The sequence below is a fragment of the Macaca mulatta genome, chromosome 15 (assembly GCF_049350105.2).
Source record: "Macaca mulatta isolate MMU2019108-1 chromosome 15, T2T-MMU8v2.0, whole genome shotgun sequence".
NCBI classification, from domain to species: Eukaryota; Metazoa; Chordata; class Mammalia; order Primates; family Cercopithecidae; genus Macaca; species Macaca mulatta.
The window spans coordinates 2,202,176-2,222,172 of NC_133420.1; the positions used below are offsets into that span (position 1 = coordinate 2,202,176).

Sequence of the window (19,997 nt, forward strand, 5' to 3'; positions counted from 1 at the left end):
CATGTGATACTCTACCCCCGTTCATATTAGGATCAGTGTCACGTGCTGAGTGTACACCTACTGCGATATTAAAACTAAAGTCCTGCTTTCCGACCCTGGTTATTAAGAACAGCATCACAAGGAGGTTTACACTTCCTGTGGAATGAGGAATAATAATAGGATTATTAATCATCAATGATCGATTTTAATAATTATCAATGATACTAAAAATTCATAAGATACCATTATTAATTATGGATAATGATTTTCAATACATGATTATGCCTGCTTTCAATTAATTATTAATATTAATGCCATCAAATAATATTATTAGTTCCTAATACTAATCATTATTGTATTCCCAGCATCACCGGGTATTGATTTAAGTCACATTAATTGCTAATATCATAATATTATTATTAATAGTGATATTACTAATAATTATGAATACAAATGGTTAACCTTTTAAACCAGTATTCATTTTTACTCTCTTTATTGTGATCATTAATATCAATAATTATTATTAATATTAATATAATTATTAATATTAATGATTAATAGACTTGCTCCTGATGTAAACCCGGGAGAGGACGATGTTAATTTCTATATCACAACGGTGTACACCCCCCGTGACAGAGTTTCCAACTTCTGCTTGGGAGAGGAGGATATGACAATCAGTTTCACTGGAAGTAGAAACAACGGTGGGATACTGTTCTGAATATTCAGGGAGGAAGAGGCTGATGTGACTCCTAATAAAGAGGGGGTTACTCCCTCTGAGGGTGTGCACACTGGGGGTGTACAATCGTCTGAGAAGGGGTTGAAAATTTTCCGATGGGGAGACGATATTACTCAGAATATGAGAAAGAGGCTGGGGGTCCAGAAGGCTCCCAGAAGCCAGGGGGGCGGGCCGGGGGTGGCGGCTGGGAGCCCGATCGCGGGGGGTGCCTGCACCCCCGGCGAGGAGGCTCCCAGAAGCCAGGGGGGCGGGCCGGGGGTGGCGGCTGGGAGCCCGATCGCGGGGGGTGCCTGCACCCCCGGCGAGGGGGCTCCCAGAAGCCAGGGGGGCGGGCCGGGGGTGGCGGCTGGGAGCCCGATCGCGGGGGGTGCCTGCACCCCCGGCGAGGGGGCTCCCAGAAGCCAGGGGGGCGGGCCGGGGGTGGCGGCTGGGAGCCCGATCGCGGGGGGTGCCTGCACCCCCGGCGAGGGGGCTCCCAGAAGCCAGGGGGGCGGGCCGGGGGTGGCGGCTGGGAGCCCGATCGCGGGGGGTGCCTGCACCCCCGGCGAGGGGGCTCCCAGAAGCCAGGGGGGCGGGCCGGGGGTGGCGGCTGGGAGCCCGATCGCGGGGGGTGCCTGCACCCCCGGCGAGGGGGCTCCCAGAAGCCAGGGGGGCGGGCCGGGGGTGGCGGCTGGGAGCCCGATCGCGGGGGGTGCCTGCACCCCCGGCGAGGGGGCTCCCAGAAGCCAGGGGGGCGGGCCGGGGGTGGCGGCTGGGAGCCCGATCGCGGGGGGTGCCTGCACCCCCGGCGAGGGGGCTCCCAGAAGCCAGGGGGGCGGGCCGGGGGTGGCGGCTGGGAGCCCGATCGCGGGGGGTGCCTGCACCCCCGGCGAGGGGGCTCCCAGAAGCCAGGGGGGCGGGCCGGGGGTGGCGGCTGGGAGCCCGATCGCGGGGGGTGCCTGCACCCCCGGCGAGGGGGCTCCCAGAAGCCAGGGGGGCGGGCCGGGGGTGGCGGCTGGGAGCCCGATCGCGGGGGGTGCCTGCACCCCCGGCGAGGGGGCTCCCAGAAGCCAGGGGGGCGGGCCGGGGGTGGCGGCTGGGAGCCCGATCGCGGGGGGTGCCTGCACCCCCGGCGAGGGGGCTCCCAGAAGCCAGGGGGGCGGGCCGGGGGTGGCGGCTGGGAGCCCGATCGCGGGGGGTGCCTGCACCCCCGGCGAGGGGGCTCCCAGAAGCCAGGGGGGCGGGCCGGGGGTGGCGGCTGGGAGCCCGATCGCGGGGGGTGCCTGCACCCCCGGCGAGGGGGCTCCCAGAAGCCAGGGGGGCGGGCCGGGGGTGGCGGCTGGGAGCCCGATCGCGGGGGGTGCCTGCACCCCCGGCGAGGGGGCTCCCAGAAGCCAGGGGGGCGGGCCGGGGGTGGCGGCTGGGAGCCCGATCGCGGGGGGTGCCTGCACCCCCGGCGAGGGGGCTCCCAGAAGCCAGGGGGGCGGGCCGGGGGTGGCGGCTGGGATCCCGATCGGGGGGCGTGCCTGCACCCCCGGCGAGGGGGCTCCCAGAAGCCAGGGGGGCGGGCCGGGGGTGGCGGCTGGGAGCCCGATCGCGGGGGGTGCCTGCACCCCCGGCGAGGGGGCTCCCAGAAGCCAGGGGGGCGGGCCGGGGGTGGCGGCTGGGAGCCCGATCGCGGGGGGTGCCTGCACCCCCGGCGAGGGGGCTCCCAGAAGCCAGGGGGGCGGGCCGGGGGTGGCGGCTGGGAGCCCGATCGCGGGGGGTGCCTGCACCCCCGGCGAGGGGGCTCCCAGAAGCCAGGGGGGCTGGCCGGGTGTGGCGGCTGGGAGCCCGATCGCGGGGGGTGCCTGCACCCCCGGCGAGGGGGCTCCCAGAAGCCAGGGGGGCGGGCCGGGGTTGGCGGCTGGGAGCCCGATCGCGGGGGGTGCCTGCACCCCCGGCGAGGGGGCTCCCAGAAGCCAGGGGGGCGGGCCGGGGGTGGCGGCTGGGAGCCCGATCGGGGGGCGTGCCTGCACCCCCGGCGAGGGGGGTCCCAGAAGCCAGGGGGGCGGGCCGGGGGTGGCGGCTGGGAGCCCGATCGGGGGGCGTGCCTGACCCCCCGGCGAGGGGGCTCCCAGAAGCCAGGGGGGCGGGCCGGGGGTGGCGGCTGGGAGCCCGATCGCGGGGGGTGCCTGACCCCCTCGCGATGGGGCTCCCAGAAGTCAGGGGGGCCGTCCGGGGGTGACTCCTGGCAACCTGATCTGGATATTTGGAAGAGTATCACAAGTGGTTGTCCAGTGTCTGTGATACTGAGATTAATATCTGTCTCTCGGCCTTGGAATATTGAGCAGGATGAAACAGGGTGAATGTCCACCCTGTGCCACATTGCGAGTAATATCAGCCTGTCCCCTCCATGGATATTAAGAACAATATCCCAGACTGGGTGTACGCCTCCTGCTGTACAGAGTGCAATATCATCCTCTCCCTCCCAGGATAGTAATTACAATATCACTTGGCGGGAGCACACATCCTGTGAATTATTATCATCCTCTCCAACTCCGTATACTAGGAACTATATCTCAGAGAAACTGTCCCCTCAGTGCCATATTCGGACAAATAGCAAAGGCTTCTTCCGGGAATATTAGGAGCAATATTACCACGTAGCTATCCATCCATTGCTATAATTGGAGTCATGTGATACTCTACCCCCGTTCATATTAGGATCAGTGTCACGTGCTGAGTGTACACCTACTGCGATATTAAAACTAAAGTCCTGCTTTCCGACCCTGGTTATTAAGAACAGCATCACAAGGAGGTTTACACTTCCTGTGGAATGAGGAATAATAATAGGATTATTAATCATCAATGATCGATTTTAATAATTATCAATGATACTAAAAATTCATGAGATACCATTATTAATTATGGATAATGATTTTCAATACATGATTATGCCTGCTTTCAATTAATTATTAATATTATTGCCATCAAATAATATTATTAGTTCCTAATACTAATCATTATTGTATTCCCAGCATCACTGGGTATTGATTTAAGTCACATTAATTGCTAATATCATAATATTATTATTAATAGTGATATTACTAATAATTATGAATACAAATGGTTAACCTTTTAAACCAGTATTCATTTTTACTCTCTTTATTGTGATCATTAATATCAATAATTATTATTAATATTAATATAATTATTAATATTAATGATTAATAGACTTGCTCCTGATGTAAACCCGGGAGAGGACGATGTTAATTTCTATATCACAACGGTGTACACCCCCCGTGACAGAGTTTCCAACTTCTGCTTGGGAGAGGAGGATATGACAATCAGTTTCACTGGAAGTAGAAACAACGGTGGGATACTGTTCTGAATATTCAGGGAGGAAGAGGCTGATGTGACTCCTAATAAAGAGGGGGTTACTCCCTCTGAGGGTGTGCACACTGGGGGTGTACAATCGTCTGAGAAGGGGTTGAAAATTTTCCGATGGGGAGACGATATTACTCAGAATATGAGAAAGAGGCTGGGGGTCCAGAAGGCTCCCAGAAGCCAGGGGGGCGGGCCGGGGGTGGCGGCTGGGAGCCCGATCGCGGGGGGTGCCTGCACCCCCGGCGAGGGGGCTCCCAGAAGCCAGGGGGGCGGGCCGGGGGTGGCGGCTGGGAGCCCGATCGCGGGGGGTGCCTGCACCCCCGGCGAGGGGGCTCCCAGAAGCCAGGGGGGCGGGCCGGGGGTGGCGGCGGGGAGCCCGATCGCGGGGGGTGCCTGCACCCCCGGCGAGGGGGCTCCCAGAAGCCAGGGGGGCGGGCCGGGGGTGGCGGCTGGGAGCCCGATCGGGGGGCGTGCCTGCACCCCCGGCGAGGGGGCTCCCAGAAGCCAGGGGGGCGGGCCGGGGGTGGCGGCTGGGAGCCCGATCGGGGGGCGTGCCTGACCCCCCGGCGAGGGGGCTCCCAGAAGCCAGGGGGGCGGGCCGGGGGTGGCGGCTGGGAGCCCGATCGCGGGGGGTGCCTGACCCCCCGGCGATGGGGCTCCCAGATGCCAGGGGGGCGGGCCGGGGGTGGCGGCTGGGAGCCCGATCGGGGGGCGTGCCTGACCCCCCGGCGATGGGGCTCCCAGAAGCCAGGGGGGCCGGCCTGGGTTGGCGGCTGGGAGTCCGATCGCGGGGGGTGCCTGACCCCCTCGCGATGGGGCTCCCAGAAGTCAGGGGGGCCGTCCGGGGGTGACTCCTGGCAACCTGATCTGGATATTTGGAAGAGTATCACAAGTGGTTGTCCAGTGTCTGTGATACTGAGATTAATATCTGTCTCTCGGCCTTGGAATATTGAGCAGGATGAAACAGGGTGAATGTCCACCCTGTGCCACATTGCGAGTAATATCAGCCTGTCCCCTCCATGGATATTAAGAACAATATCCCAGACTGGGTGTACGCCTCCTGCTGTACAGAGTGCAATATCATCCTCTCCCTCCCAGGATAGTAATTACAATATCACTGGGCGGGAGCACACATCCTGTGAATTATTATCATCCTCTCCAACTCCGTATACTAGGAACTATATCTCAGAGAAACTGTCCCCTCAGTGCCATATTCGGACAAATAGCAAAGGCTTCTTCCGGGAATATTAGGAGCAATATTACCACGTAGCTATCCATCCATTGCTATAATTGGAGTCATGTGATACTCTACCCCCGTTCATATTAGGATCAGTGTCACGTGCTGAGTGTACACCTACTGCGATATTAAAACTAAAGTCCTGCTTTCCGACCCTGGTTATTAAGAACAGCATCACAAGGAGGTTTACACTTCCTGTGGAATGAGGAATAATAATATGATTATTAATCATCAATGATCGATTTTAATAATTATCAATGATACTAAAAATTCATAAGATACCATTATTAATTATGGATAATGATTTTCAATACATGATTATGCCTGCTTTCAATTAATTATTAATATTAATGCCATCAAATAATATTATTAGTTCCTAATACTAATCATTATTGTATTCCCAGCATCACTGGGTATTGATTTAAGTCACATTAATTGCTAATATCATAATATTATTATTAATAGTGATATTACTAATAATTATGAATACAAATGGTTAACCTTTTAAACCAGTATTCATTTTTACTCTCTTTATTGTGATCATTAATATCAATAATTATTATTAATATTAATATAATTATTAATATTAATGATTAATAGACTTGCTCCTGATGTAAACCCGGGAGAGGACGATGTTAATTTCTATATCACAACGGTGTACACCCCCCGTGACAGAGTTTCCAACTTCTGCTTGGGAGAGGAGGATATGACAATCAGTTTCACTGGAAGTAGAAACAACGGTGGGATACTGTTCTGAATATTCAGGGAGGAAGAGGCTGATGTGACTCCTAATAAAGAGGGGGTTACTCCCTCTGAGGGTGTGCACACTGGGGGTGTACAATCGTCTGAGAAGGGGTTGAAAATTTTCCGATGGGGAGACGATATTACTCAGAATATGAGAAAGAGGCTGGGGGTCCAGAAGGCTCCCAGAAGCCATGGGGGCGGGCCGGGGGTGGCGGCTGGGAGCCCGATCGCGGGGGGTGCCTGCACCCCCGGCGAGGGGGCTCCCAGAAGCCAGGGGGGCGGGCCGGGGGTGGCGGCTGGGAGCCCGATCGCGGGGGGTGCCTGCACCCCCGGCGAGGGGGCTCCCAGAAGCCAGGGGGGCGGGCCGGGGGTGGCGGCTGGGAGCCCGATCGCGGGGGGTGCCTGCACCCCCGGCGAGGGGGCTCCCAGAAGCCAGGGGGGCGGGCCGGGGGTGGCGGCTGGGAGCCCGATCGCGGGGGGTGCCTGCACCCCCGGCGAGGGGGCTCCCAGAAGCCAGGGGGGCGGGCCGGGGGTGGCGGCTGGGAGCCCGATCGCGGGGGGTGCCTGCACCCCCGGCGAGGGGGCTCCCAGAAGCCAGGGGGGCGGGCCGGGGGTGGCGGCTGGGAGCCCGATCGCGGGGGGTGCCTGCACCCCCGGCGAGGGGGCTCCCAGAAGCCAGGGGGGCGGGCCGGGGGTGGCGGCTGGGAGCCCGATCGCGGGGGGTGCCTGCACCCCCGGCGAGGGGGCTCCCAGAAGCCAGGGGGGCGGGCCGGGGGTGGCGGCTGGGAGCCCGATCGCGGGGGGTGCCTGCACCCCCGGCGAGGGGGCTCCCAGAAGCCAGGGGGGCGGGCCGGGGGTGGCGGCTGGGAGCCCGATCGCGGGGGGTGCCTGCACCCCCGGCGAGGGGGCTCCCAGAAGCCAGGGGGGCGGGCCGGGGGTGGCGGCTGGGAGCCCGATCGCGGGGGGTGCCTGCACCCCCGGCGAGGGGGCTCCCAGAAGCCAGGGGGGCGGGCCGGGGGTGGCGGCTGGGAGCCCGATCGCGGGGGGTGCCTGCACCCCCGGCGAGGGGGCTCCCAGAAGCCAGGGGGGCGGGCCGGGGGTGGCGGCTGGGAGCCCGATCGCGGGGGGTGCCTGCACCCCCGGCGAGGGGGCTCCCAGAAGCCAGGGGGGCGGGCCGGGGGTGGCGGCTGGGAGCCCGATCGCGGGGGGTGCCTGCACCCCCGGCGAGGGGGCTCCCAGAAGCCAGGGGGGCGGGCCGGGGGTGGCGGCTGGGAGCCCGATCGGGGGGCGTGCCTGACCCCCCGGCGAGGGGGCTCCCAGAAGCCAGGGGGGCGGGCCGGGGGTGGCGGCTGGGAGCCCGATCGCGGGGGGTGCCTGACCCCCCGGCGAGGGGGCTCCCAGATGCCAGGGGGGCGGGCCGGGGGTGGCGGCTGGGAGCCCGATCGGGGGGCGTGCCTGACCCCCCGGCGAGGGGGCTCCCAGAAGCCAGGGGGGCCGGCCTGGGTTGGCGGCTGGGAGCCCGATCGCGGGGGGTGCCTGATCCCCTCGCGATGGGGCTCCCAGAAGTCAGGGGGGCCGTCCGGGGGTGACTCCTGGCAACCTGATCTGGATATTTGGAAGAGTATCACAAGTGGTTGTCCAGTGTCTGTGATACTGAGATTAATATCTGTCTCTCGGCCTTGGAATATTGAGCAGGATGAAACAGGGTGAATGTCCACCCTGTGCCACATTGCGAGTAATATCAGCCTGTCCCCTCCATGGATATTTAGAACAATATCCCAGACTGGGTGTACGCCTCCTGCTGTACAGAGTGCAATATCATCCTCTCCCTCCCAGGATAGTAATTACAATATCACTGGGCGGGAGCACACATCCTGTGAATTATTATCATCCTCTCCAACTCCGTATACTAGGAACTATATCTCAGAGAAACTGTCCCCTCAGTGCCATATTCGGACAAATAGCAAAGGCTTCTTCCGGGAATATTAGGAGCAATATTACCACGTAGCTATCCATCCATTGCTATAATTGGAGTCATGTGATACTCTACCCCCGTTCATATTAGGATCAGTGTCACGTGCTGAGTGTACACCTACTGCGATATTAAAACTAAAGTCCTGCTTTCCGACCCTGGTTATTAAGAACAGCATCACAAGTAGGTTTACACTTCCTGTGGAATGAGGAATAATAATATGATTATTAATCATCAATGATCGATTTTAATAATTATCAATGATACTAAAAATTCATAAGATACCATTATTAATTATGGATAATGATTTTCAATACATGATTATGCCTGCTTTCAATTAATTATTAATATTAATGCCATCAAATAATATTATTAGTTCCTAATACTAATCATTATTGTATTCCCAGCATCACTGGGTATTGATTTAAGTCACATTAATTGCTAATATCATAATATTATTATTAATAGTGATATTACTAATAATTATGAATACAAATGGTTAACCTTTTAAACCAGTATTCATTTTTATTCTCTTTATTGTGATCATTAATATCAATAATTATTATTAATATTAATATAATTATTAATATTAATGATTAATAGACTTGCTCCTGATGTAAACCCGGGAGAGGACGATGTTAATTTCTATATCACAACGGTGTACACCCCCCGTGACAGAGTTTCCAACTTCTGCTTGGGAGAGGAGGATATGACAATCAGTTTCACTGGAAGTAGAAACAACGGTGGGATACTGTTCTGAATATTCAGGGAGGAAGAGGCTGATGTGACTCCTAATAAAGAGGGGGTTACTCCCTCTGAGGGTGTGCACACTGGGGGTGTACAATCGTCTGAGAAGGGGTTGAAAATTTTCCGATGGGGAGATGATATTACTCAGAATATGAGAAAGAGGCTGGCGGTCCAGAAGGCTCCCAGAAGCCAGGGGGGCGGGCCGGGGGTGGCGGCTGGGAGCCCGATCGCGGGGGGTGCCTGCACCCCCGGCGAGGGGGCTCCCAGAAGCCAGGGGGGCGGGCCGGGGGTGGCGGCTGGGAGCCCGATCGCGGGGGGTGCCTGCACCCCCGGCGAGGGGGCTCCCAGAAGCCAGGGGGGCGGGCCGGGGGTGGCGGCTGGGAGCCCGATCGCGGGGGCTGCCTGCACCCCCGGCGAGGGGGCTCCCAGAAGCCAGGGGGGCGGGCCGGGGGTGGCGCCTGGGAGCCCGATCGCGGGGGGTGCCTGACCCCCCCGCGATGGGGCTCCCAGAAGTCAGGGGGGCCGTCCGGGGGTTGCTCCTGGCAACCTGATCTGGATATTTGGAAGAGTATCACAAGTGGTTGTCCAGTGTCTGTGATACTGAGATTAATATCTGTCTCTCGGCCTTGGAATATTGAGCAGGATGAAACAGGGTGAATGTCCACCCTGTGCCACATTGCGAGTAATATCAGCCTGTCCCCTCCATGGATATTAAGAACAATATCCCAGACTGGGTGTACGCCTCCTGCTGTACAGAGTGCAATATCATCCTCTCCCTCCCAGGATAGTAATTACAATATCACTGGGCGGGAGCACACATCCTGTGAATTATTATCATCCTCTCCAACTCCGTATACTAGGAACTATATCTCAGAGAAACTGTCCCCTCAGTGCCATATTCGGACTAATAGCAAAGGCTTCTTCCGGGAATATTAGGAGCAATATTACCGCGTAGCTATCCATCCATTGCTATAATTGGAGTCATGTGATCCTCTACCCCCGTTCATATTAGGATCAGTGTCACGTGCTGAGTGTACACCTACTGCGATATTAAAACTAAAGTCCTGCTTTCCGACCCTGGTTATTAAGAACAGCATCACAAGTAGGTTTACACTTCCTGTGGAATGAGGAATAATAATATGATTATTAATCATCAATGATCGATTTTAATAATTATCAATGATACTAAAAATTCATAAGATACCATTATTAATTATGGATAATGATTTTCAATACATGATTATGCCTGCTTTCAATTAATTATTAATATTAATGTCATCAAATAATATTATTAGTTCCTAATACTAATCATTATTGTATTCCCAGCATCACTGGGTATTGATTTAAGTCACATTAATTGCTAATATCATAATATTATTATTAATAGTGATATTACTAATAATTATGATTACAAATGGTTAACCTTTTAAACCAGTATTCATTTTTACTCTCTTTATTGTGATCATTAATATCAATAATTATTATTAATATTAATATAATTATTAATATTAATGATTAATAGACTTGCTCCTGATGTAAACCCGGGAGAGGACGATGTTAATTTCTATATCACAACGGTGTACACCCCCCGTGACAGAGTTTCCAACTTCTGCTTGGGAGAGGAGGATATGACAATCAGTTTCACTGGAAGTAGAAACAACGGTGGGATACTGTTCTGAATATTCAGGGAGGAAGAGGCTGATGTGACTCCTAATACAGAGGGGGTTACTCCCTCTGAGGGTGTGCACACTGGGGGTGTACAATCGTCTGAGAAGGAGTTGAAAATTTTCCGATGGTGAGATGATATTACTCAGAATATGAGAAAGAGGCTGGGGGTCCACAAGGCTCCCAGAAGCCAGGGGGGCGGGCCGGGGGTGGTGGTTGAGAGCCCGATAGCGGGGGGTGCCTGCTATTAATCCCAATATGGCACAGAGGGTACAGCTCTTCTGAGATATTGTTCCTAGTATACAGAAGGGGAGAGGATGATAATGATTCACAGGTTGTGTGCTCCTGCCCGGTGATATTGTTATTACTGTCCTGGAAGGGAAAGGATGATATTGCACTCTGTACAGCTGGAGGCATACACCCAGTCTGGGATGTGGTTCCTAATGTCCATGGAGGGGACAGGCTGATATTACTCGCAATGTGGCACAGGGTGGACATCCACCCTGTTTCATCCTTCTCAATATTCCAACACCGAGAGACTGATATTACTCTCAGTATCACAGACACTGTACAACCCCTTGTGATACTCTTCCAAATATCCAGATGAGGTTCCCCGCTCCCACCCCGTCCGGCCCCCCCTGGCTTCTGGGAGTCCCATCGCCAGGGGTGCAGGCACCCCCCGCGATCGGGCTCCCAGCCGCCACCCCCGGCTCGCCGCCGTGGCTTCTGGGAGCCCCATCGCTGGGGTTGCATTCATGCCCCCCGATCGGGCTCCCCGCCGCCACTTCCGGCCCGCCCCCCTTACTTCTGGGAGCGCTATCACCGGCGGGTGAGGCACCCCCCGCGTTCTAGCCCTTGGCAGCCACCCCTGGCCCGCCCCCCTGGCTTCTGGGAGCCAGAATGAGATTAGTAAAAGGGACCATGGAAAGCTGACTTGCTCCTGAACCGTGGGAGGGTGGTGTGAGATGGTTCCTTTGATGAAGCAGAAAGCAGCCCTCACCAGACACTAAGTCTGCCACTCCATTGACCTTGGACTCTCAGCCTCCAGACTGTGAGAAATTAGTATCCGTTGTTCATAAATCACTCAGTCTAGGTCAGGCACAGTGGCTCACGCCTGTAATCACAGCACTTTGGAAGGCTAAGCCAAGTGGATCAAGAGGTCAAAAAATCGAGACCATCCTGGCCAACATGATGAAACCAAATCTCTACTAAAAATACAAAAAAAAAAAAAGAAAATGCCAGGTATGGTGGTGGGCACCTGTAGTCCCAGCTACTCAGGAGGCTGAGGCAGGAAAATCACTTGAACTCGGGAGGTGGAGCTTGCAGTGAACCAAGATCGCACCACTGCTCTCCAGCCTGAGCAACAGAGCAAGGCTCCATTTCAAAATAAATAAATAAATAAATAAATAAATAATAAATAATTAAAATAAGCGTCCCAGTCTATGGCACTTTGTCATAGCAGCCTGAATGAACTAAGACAGCTCAGTATGAATCAAACAGAAGGCCAGGTCACAGGAACCTAAAGGAAGTCCTCCTAGAAGCAGAATGACATCAGGGAAGAAGGAACAATGGCAGGAGGGGCAAAATAGGACCTCAGGGCTGTTCTAGGACACCCACGTCCCACGCTGTGAGGCTACCTGTGGAGCTTGGCATCCTGCCAACCCAGATCAGTGGCACAGGTGCCTACCGGGAGCTGTGCAGCAGACCCCCTCTTTCTCAAGGAGCCTTCTCGGGACCAGTCTTCCGGACTGGCAGTGGACAAGAGCTTTACAAATGTCCTCACAATTGCATCCATGGGCAAGAAATTCCACTTCTAGAATCATTCTTAAAGAAGAAGAAAAATGTTTAAATAAATAAATAAAACAATAAAATTAGACTCATTCTTGGAATGTTGCCAGGATATAGCTTACAAGATAGGAAAACAAGCTCAAATTATAGGAGTGTATTTAATTAAAGAAAAAAAGAAAGAAAAGAATAGATCAGTCAGAAGATGGTCATATTCTAGAAGAGCTGCAGGAATAAGGGAATTAAAAACAATATGCTCCAAAACCCTTTAGAGAAGGTATGCTTGGGCTCCAGACATTTGGCCTGGTTTTTTGGACAAAAGTGGTGAATTGGTCCTCTCTCCCTCTCTCTCTCCCTCTCTCTCTTTCTCCCTCTCTATGTCCTTCCCTCCATCCCTCTATCCATCCCTTTCTCTCTCTCTCCCTCTCTCTGTCTCTCCCTCCCTCCCTTTCTCCCTCTCTATCTCCCCCTTTCTCACTCTCTCTCTCTCTCCCACTCTCCCCTGCCCCCTTTCTCCCTGCCTGCTTCTCTGTCTCCTCCCTGCATCCCATACACATCATGGTAGAAAGGCCCCTTAGGATCATCCCACATCCTCTGTGGCCATCCACACCTGCCAACCTGCCCTCTGATCTGTATACTGTCCTGGTTTATTCTGCCCACCTGAAAAAGCTCGGCCATGCAGGTAGAAGATGCTGCTGTTCTATTTCCATGATGCCAAATGCCTAGAAATTAAGGGGAAAACGCATTCACCAAAAAAATGGGATTTTATGTTGAATCTTAGCATTTACTTCTGTTATCCTCCTTTTTTTTCTTTTGTTTAGGTCTGTGTCCTGGGAAGCTCTGGGATGAACATGACTCCTGAGCACAGACGCCGCCCTCACAGAGGTTCGTGTATGCTCGGCTTCATCCTCGGAACTTTACACTCACACTTGACTCGCCCACTTTACGTGTCTTTTTTTTTTTTTTTGGCCTGACTTTTAGAAAACCAATCTGAGAATAAAGTTTAAAAAGAGAGTTTCTGAACCCTTAACTGAGGTCAAAATCTTGGAGTGAAAGCCAAAGATGCAGTGTCCAAGGAGTCAGGGGAATGGGGGCATCTTCGAACCCAGAATCAGTCAGCAGTGGGGAGAAAACAAGGGCTTCTATGTGCGGCTCCCTGATGAGCACTCGGAAAGCAAATGCGTTTCAGTCCAGAAGAAGGTCAAGTGAGGAAATGAGCTAAATGGGGCTTATTCCTTGCTCAGCACTGAGACTAGGCTGGAGGCCCCAGGCAGGAGAGGGAGGGCCAGGCCCCATAAGCCTCTCCCCACGGAAAATGATGATGGGCCAGGAAGCTGCAGAGTGAGTCGACCTTCTTGCCCTCTCTGCAGAGGCCTGGCCCTTGTGAGTGAACCCCCTCACTCCCTCTTATTATTTAGTCTTGCTACTGTTGACATATTAAAGTTGGTGATCATTTGGAACATGAGTGCTAAACTGAATTTTGTTAATTCTAATAATTTATCAGAGCATTTTTATATTTCTAGGAAACAGAATTATACATTATCCTCAGAATTATTTTATCTTTCTTGTTAATAATAACAGTCCTTCAGTCGCCCTGCCTTCCCACTGGGTGTGAGTGCATCTCTGCTAATGTGGGGCATGAGAATGGATGCCAGAGGCAGAGCAAGCAGCTCAGAGGCCATAGCAGCTATTTATTTTTTTGTTTATTTATTTATTTATTTTGAGATGGAGTCTCACTCTGTTGCCCAGGCTGGAGTGCAATGGCGCGATCTCAGCTCACTGCAACCACCACTTCCTGGGTTCAAGTGATTCTCCCGCCTCAGCTTCCAGAGTAGCTGGGATTACAGGCACCCACCACCATGCCGGGCTAATTTTTGGTACTCTTAGTAGAGACGGAGTTTCACCATGTTGGCAAGGTTGGTCTTGAACCCCTGGCCTCGGGTGATTCACCCACCTTGGCCTCCTAAAGTGCTAAGATTACAGGCATGAGCCACCATGCCCGGCCCATTGTGGCATCTTAATCACAGAGTGAAGAAGGCCTGGACCCAGCGTGAAGATGATGAAAAGGGGGAAGAGCAGCTCTCTCACCTATAGTGCTGCCAGGCGCTTCCAACTTTCAACATAAGGGACACTAAATAGCTTTCCCAACGAAAACAACTGAGATGTTGGGTAAAACCTACAAAAATGCATCTTTGTAAGTGCATTACTGGGCTGGCATTGAAGGATGGAATCCACAGCAGTCGATAAGGAATTGGCGGGAACCAAAGTGGAATTTATTTTTCTGTTTAGACAGTTGCACAGAGGATGGGGCATCAGAAACAAAACCGGATGTCTCTCCAAAATGAGGTCAGAAATCTGACATCTTAGACTTAAAATAAAAGCCCACCTCAGAGCAGGAGCAGCAAGGAGAGCAGCTGTCCCTGCATTGGTGCTGGGTGGAGGGAAAACCACTGACCCTGAGAACCGATGAGAAACAGTCCTCCAGGAGTTCATGCTGGAAGACCTCGAGAGCATGGGTCAAATCGACGTGGCACCAGGCGGCTGCTAACTTCACCTCTACCCCATGTGAGTGAACATCTTTGCTGAAACAATGCAACCCTGTCCTCAAAATATCTCCCCACTTAAAATTCCAAGAAAGATAAGTCCCCGTGCAAAAAGTTACAAAACATAAGTAAACAAAGTACTGTGGATACATCCAATAATTCAAGAAACAAATTGAGCAGAGCCACAAAAATCCAAAATGTGGAAAAGATCAACTGCTGGCAAAGTATCCACTGCTGTTGCTCCCGTTAAGAGACTGTATTTCATAAAAAGCTAGACACGCCCCTCTGTGGCCTCACACTTGCCTTCTCAGGCATGTCTGCCCCAGAAATGCCTTTGCACTGCCTTCTCCAAGAGACACATACGGGGCAAGAATATTTAGGCAGTGATTGTAGACATAGAAAACACTTGAAAGCCACCCAAATACATCTCTATCAAGGAAAAAAGCTGGCATAGTCACATTGTGGAATATGATACAGCTGTGAAAATGAACTGCCGTTAGAAGCATCAGCAATGAAAAATTACAGTGAACAAAGGAAATTACTGAAAAATACACTGCTATTCCACATACAGTTCACAAACTATAACATATGACATGGCTGAATAATATACAGAGAAATGATATAACTTATGAAAAGCAAGACAAACATTAACACATTAGTCCTATGTCTGGGTGAAGAAGGGAGACCCAGGTGATGAAAGAAGGGCGCATTGTAGCCTTTCAAGACACTCGATGCTAATGCATGATGACAACAGCGCAATTATTAATCTATCAGATTATGCATTCAGTTTTGTTTGTTTGTTTGCTTTTGAGGCGGAGTTTTGCTCATGTAGCCCAGGCTAGAGTGTAATGGCACGATCTCGGCTCGCTGCAACTTCTATCTCCTGGGTTCAAACAACTCTCCCACCTCAGACTCCCGAGTAGCTGGGATCACAGGTGCCTGCCATGATGCTCAGCTAACTTTTTGTATTTTTTTAGTAGAGACGGGTTTCACCACATTGGCCAGGCTGGTCTTAAACACCTGACCTCAAATGATCCACCCGCCTCAGCCTCCGAAAGTGCTGGGCTTACAGACATGAGCCACCGTGCCCAGCCAAATTTTATAGACTCTTAGGTGTCATATATTTCATAATTAAACATAAAAAACTAAATGTTTACTGTACTTTGTAAATGAAAGAGCAATAAAAATTGTTGCAAACTTTTAAACATCAAACCTGTTGTATAGCTCATAGTGACCCTCCTATTAAGCTGTGGTAAGTTCCAATTGGTATTTCATTGTTATTTTCTAAAAACTAGGTGAACAGATGAAAAACAGAATTCAGTTTTAAAACAAGATATTAAGATAATGTTACTGGTTGAAAGTGTCCAGGTTGTTGGTGCCTTGAACCAAGAATTGGACGCAATGCAAAAATGGAGCAAGGAAAGAATGAAGCAGCAAAGCAGACATTTACGGAAAATGAAAGCACGCTCCACAGGGTGAGAGCGCCTGAGCACAGGGGGCCCGTTACTGAAGTTTCTAGGGCTTAAATCCCCTCTCGAGGTTTCCATTGGTTACTTGGTGTGTACCCTACGTAAATGAAGAGGATGAAGTAAAATTACAAAGTCATGTACTCGGTGTAAGCCCTGTGTAAATGGAGAGGATATTTCTTGTCATACCGCAAGAGTTTCCATTTGATTTCGTTCTCGGAAGTCAAGGTGAATCGGCCTTATGTTCCTGCCTCCAGACCCTTTTCTCCTGCCTCCGTGGAATGGATGGCAGGACATGGAAAATGGTTTTGTCCAAATGACATGTCCCAGGGCACTGGCAGCTGAGGACAAGAGGGAACCAGTTGGTGTCACTGAGGAACGCTCACCCGTGTCTCCACACCGCACAGAACAAAGTGAGTGTCCTTGTCCTGAACCCTCTGAAGTGAGTATCTCGCCTCAGGGCTTTCATGAAACCCTTTTTAGGAGAGGCTCCTTCTCTCTCCTTCTGCAGCCACAAGGCAGCAGGGATAGCCCCTCTCTCGCTGAAGTTCTTCTTAAAAAAACAAAGAGAATAAAATACTAGAATTAATGTAATGAATAATAAAATAATGAAAATGAAAGTATGTTTCACAGAAGCAGCTCTGGAATTTCATGTATTGGTGGCATTAAAAGCAGAAAATGGGCCTATAGGCCTGGCGGGGTGGCTCATGCCTGTAATCCCAGCACTTTGGGAGTCTGAGGCAGGTGGATCACGAGGTCAGGAGATCGAGACCATCCTGGCTAACACAGTGAAACACCGTCTCTACTAAAAATACAAAAAATTAGCCATACATGGTGATGGGGCCCTGTAGTCCCAGCTACTCGGGAGGCTGAGGCAGGAGAATGGCGTGAACCCGGGAGGCCGAGCTTGTAGTGAGCCGATATCGCTTCACTGCACTCCAGCCTGGGCAACAGAACAAGACTCGGTCTAAAAAAAAAAAAAAAAAAAAAAAGAAAAAAGGAAATGGGCCTATAGAGCTCCATTTAATGGCAAAAAATTAAGGAAAGAATAAAAAGACTCTGCTAATAATGGTGACGTGAGCTGCTCATATTGTCATTTTCTCTGGGACCTAATATTGGGGAGGAGGTGGGACCACCTGCCACCAGGCTCCAGGTGATTTTCGGGCTGTTCCCCCAAATCACTGCAGCCTCTTCCCTGCTGGTCCCTTGATCCTGCTGCTGTGCCGGGCGTCCTGAGTGGCAGGAGGCACCTCGGCAGCTTCCAGTGGGATAGGCCTGTGGCATTCTGAGCCTGAATGCCGTGATCACTAGGAAGTAAGGAGACACAAGCAGGAAGGGTTCAGGGATGGAGCGGCCGCTTCTCAGGGATCAGTCTCGGGCCCGAGCTGAGAAGAATCCCCTTTCAGGACGATGGCTCCAGGCTGAGGTCAACGCTGTTTCTGTGCGTTATGATGACTGACCTGCATCCACAGGGAAGCGTATCCGGGCTCCTTTTTCCCAGGCAATGTTGGGAATACCTTGAAATGGGCACTGGTGGATTTCAATTCCAGCCTTCCAGAAGCCACTCCAAATGGAAATGGAGCTAACGGATGCAGGTGGAGTAAGTAAACAACTTTAGGTCCCAAACAACAATTTTCACATACAATATAGTGTACAGGGAAAAATAAAGCCTTGGGACCCCAACTCACAGCCAAAACGGAAAAAAATCATTAAGTTGGAAGCTGAATCATGCAAGAAACTGCCTTTCCTTTTGTTCCTAAGCAGATAGTTACAGATAGCTACATCTCCACAGGAAGCTGGTCTATGTTCACCTTATCTTATATAAAGGCTTATGTAGAGGACTGATTTACCGCATGTGAGATGAAGACGTAACTGATCCTTCCCCATCTGCTCTCTTTCTCTTGCAACCTGAGGAAGACCACAGGTTCCCTCTCTCCCCTCCTGCCCACCATTTTCCTCCAGCCCACCCTTCCCCTCCAGCCCACCCTTCCCTCCTGCCCGCTCTTTTCCTCCAGCCCAGCCTTCCTCTCCAGCCCAGCCTTCTCCTCCAGCCCGCCTGGAAGAGGAAGAGGTCTGCAGCTTACATCAGAATCTCGAAGTTGACACCCAAAAAAGGTAAAAGATCCTGCGGGATGCTGGCATATACAACTAATGAGATAACGCTCTGGGTGTACATCCTAGCATACAGGAAGAGCATTCTTGTTCATGGCGGTGGTTTCAAATATTTCAGTGAGTTTTCCCTTGAATGCCTCAGTTGGGAGCCACTTCAGTTCAGCGCAGGAGGCAAGGGAGCTTCAAGGACTGGTAGTTATGAATTCAAGCTTATACACAGTGACAGATCACAGGTCTGTGGAAGATACTGGTCAATCAATATACAGAGGTAGCATTCCATAACTGAAGCATAGGGCATATCTGACTTCATCTGACAAGGCTAAAATCATGATTATTTTTCTAACTGGGAAATTTATGTAACTTATTTGCCAATAAACAACCATCTCTCTCTCCCCATTTTCTGACATAACGCTAGTCGTTAGAGAAATGTTCCGATGATGTTCATGAAAGAACAAACCAATGTCTTCCGCTTTAATACCACCTATTTCACACATATGACTCTTGCTGCTTCCATGTGACACTAAAAATATCGGGAGTGCCAGGAAGTCTCTTTAATCATCGTTCTCCAACGTGCTCAGGAGATGAAGTCATTCTGTGAAGTGGACTTCAGTTGACACCACTGAGAAAATGTCCTAGAGAAAGTAAAACTTGTAGTGGCCTCATACTTTACAGAAATAATCCAACTTCTTTCTTTCATTTCTTTCCGGTTTTTGGACATTAATTGTAATTGGTTCAGGGCGACCTGTTTCTGCATCAAAGTCTTGGGAAGCTTCCATCTGTTTTTATATTATATTATATTATATTATATTATATTATATTATATTATATTATTTAGAAATAGAGTCTCACTGTGTCACTCAGGCCAAAGTGTAGTGGTATGATCACGGCTCACTGCAGTCTCAACCTCCCAGGCTCGAGCCAATCCTCAGGCCTCCACCACCTGAGTAGCTGGGACTGCAGGTGTGCCACCATGTCCTGCTAACGTTTTATTTTTATTTTTTTATTTTTTGTAGAGACAGGATCTCGTTATGTGGCCAAAGCGGGTCTCAAACTCCTGGTCTCAAGCAATCCTTGTGTCAGCCTCCTAAAGTGCTGAGATTATAGACATGAGCCATGGCACGCAGCTGATTTATTAGTTTATTTTCTCAGAACTCTATGCAACCTGATTCTTAATACATAAGGAAAGAGAAGCCAGTCAAAAGTGGAAGTAGTTGCACACAATGAAAGTGTCATTTGGCACTTAGACAAGAGAGGCGGATTATAAAAATGAAAGATCTACATGTCGCAATTGGCTGTGGGCTTGGACTCCAGCACTTTTTATTTTTATTTTTTTAGGAGATAGTGTCTCATTCTCTTACTCAAGCTGGAGTGCAGTGATATAATCATAGCTCACTGTTATCTCAAACTCCTGAGTTCTAGTGATCCTCCTGCCTCGACCTCCCAAGTACCTGGGACTACAGATGTGCCATCGCTCCAGGTAATTTTTTTTTTTTTTTTGAATTTTTGTAGAGACGAGGTCTCCCTGTGTTGCCCAGGCTAGTCTCAAACATGTGACCTCAAGCAATCGTTCCCCCTTGGCCTCTAAAGCACTGGGGTTATAGGTGTGAGTCACTGTACCCGGCCAAGAAACCAACCCCACCTGTTTTCTATATAAAGTTTAGCATCT

At 51.6% G+C, this 19,997-nt stretch overlaps 1 protein-coding gene across 1 annotated transcript in view; it reads left to right on the top strand.

The window, feature by feature from the left end:
* Positions 1-10,683: 10,683 nt before the first annotated feature.
* The window catches only part of LOC144334883 (uncharacterized), a 210,180-nt gene continuing 200,866 nt past the window's right edge, over positions 10,684-19,997 (top strand). Inside the window, exon 1 of the mRNA XM_077966728.1 lies at positions 10,684-10,695. Within this exon, the coding sequence (XP_077822854.1) occupies positions 10,684-10,695 (12 nt within the window). The remainder of the gene's footprint in view (positions 10,696-19,997) is intronic.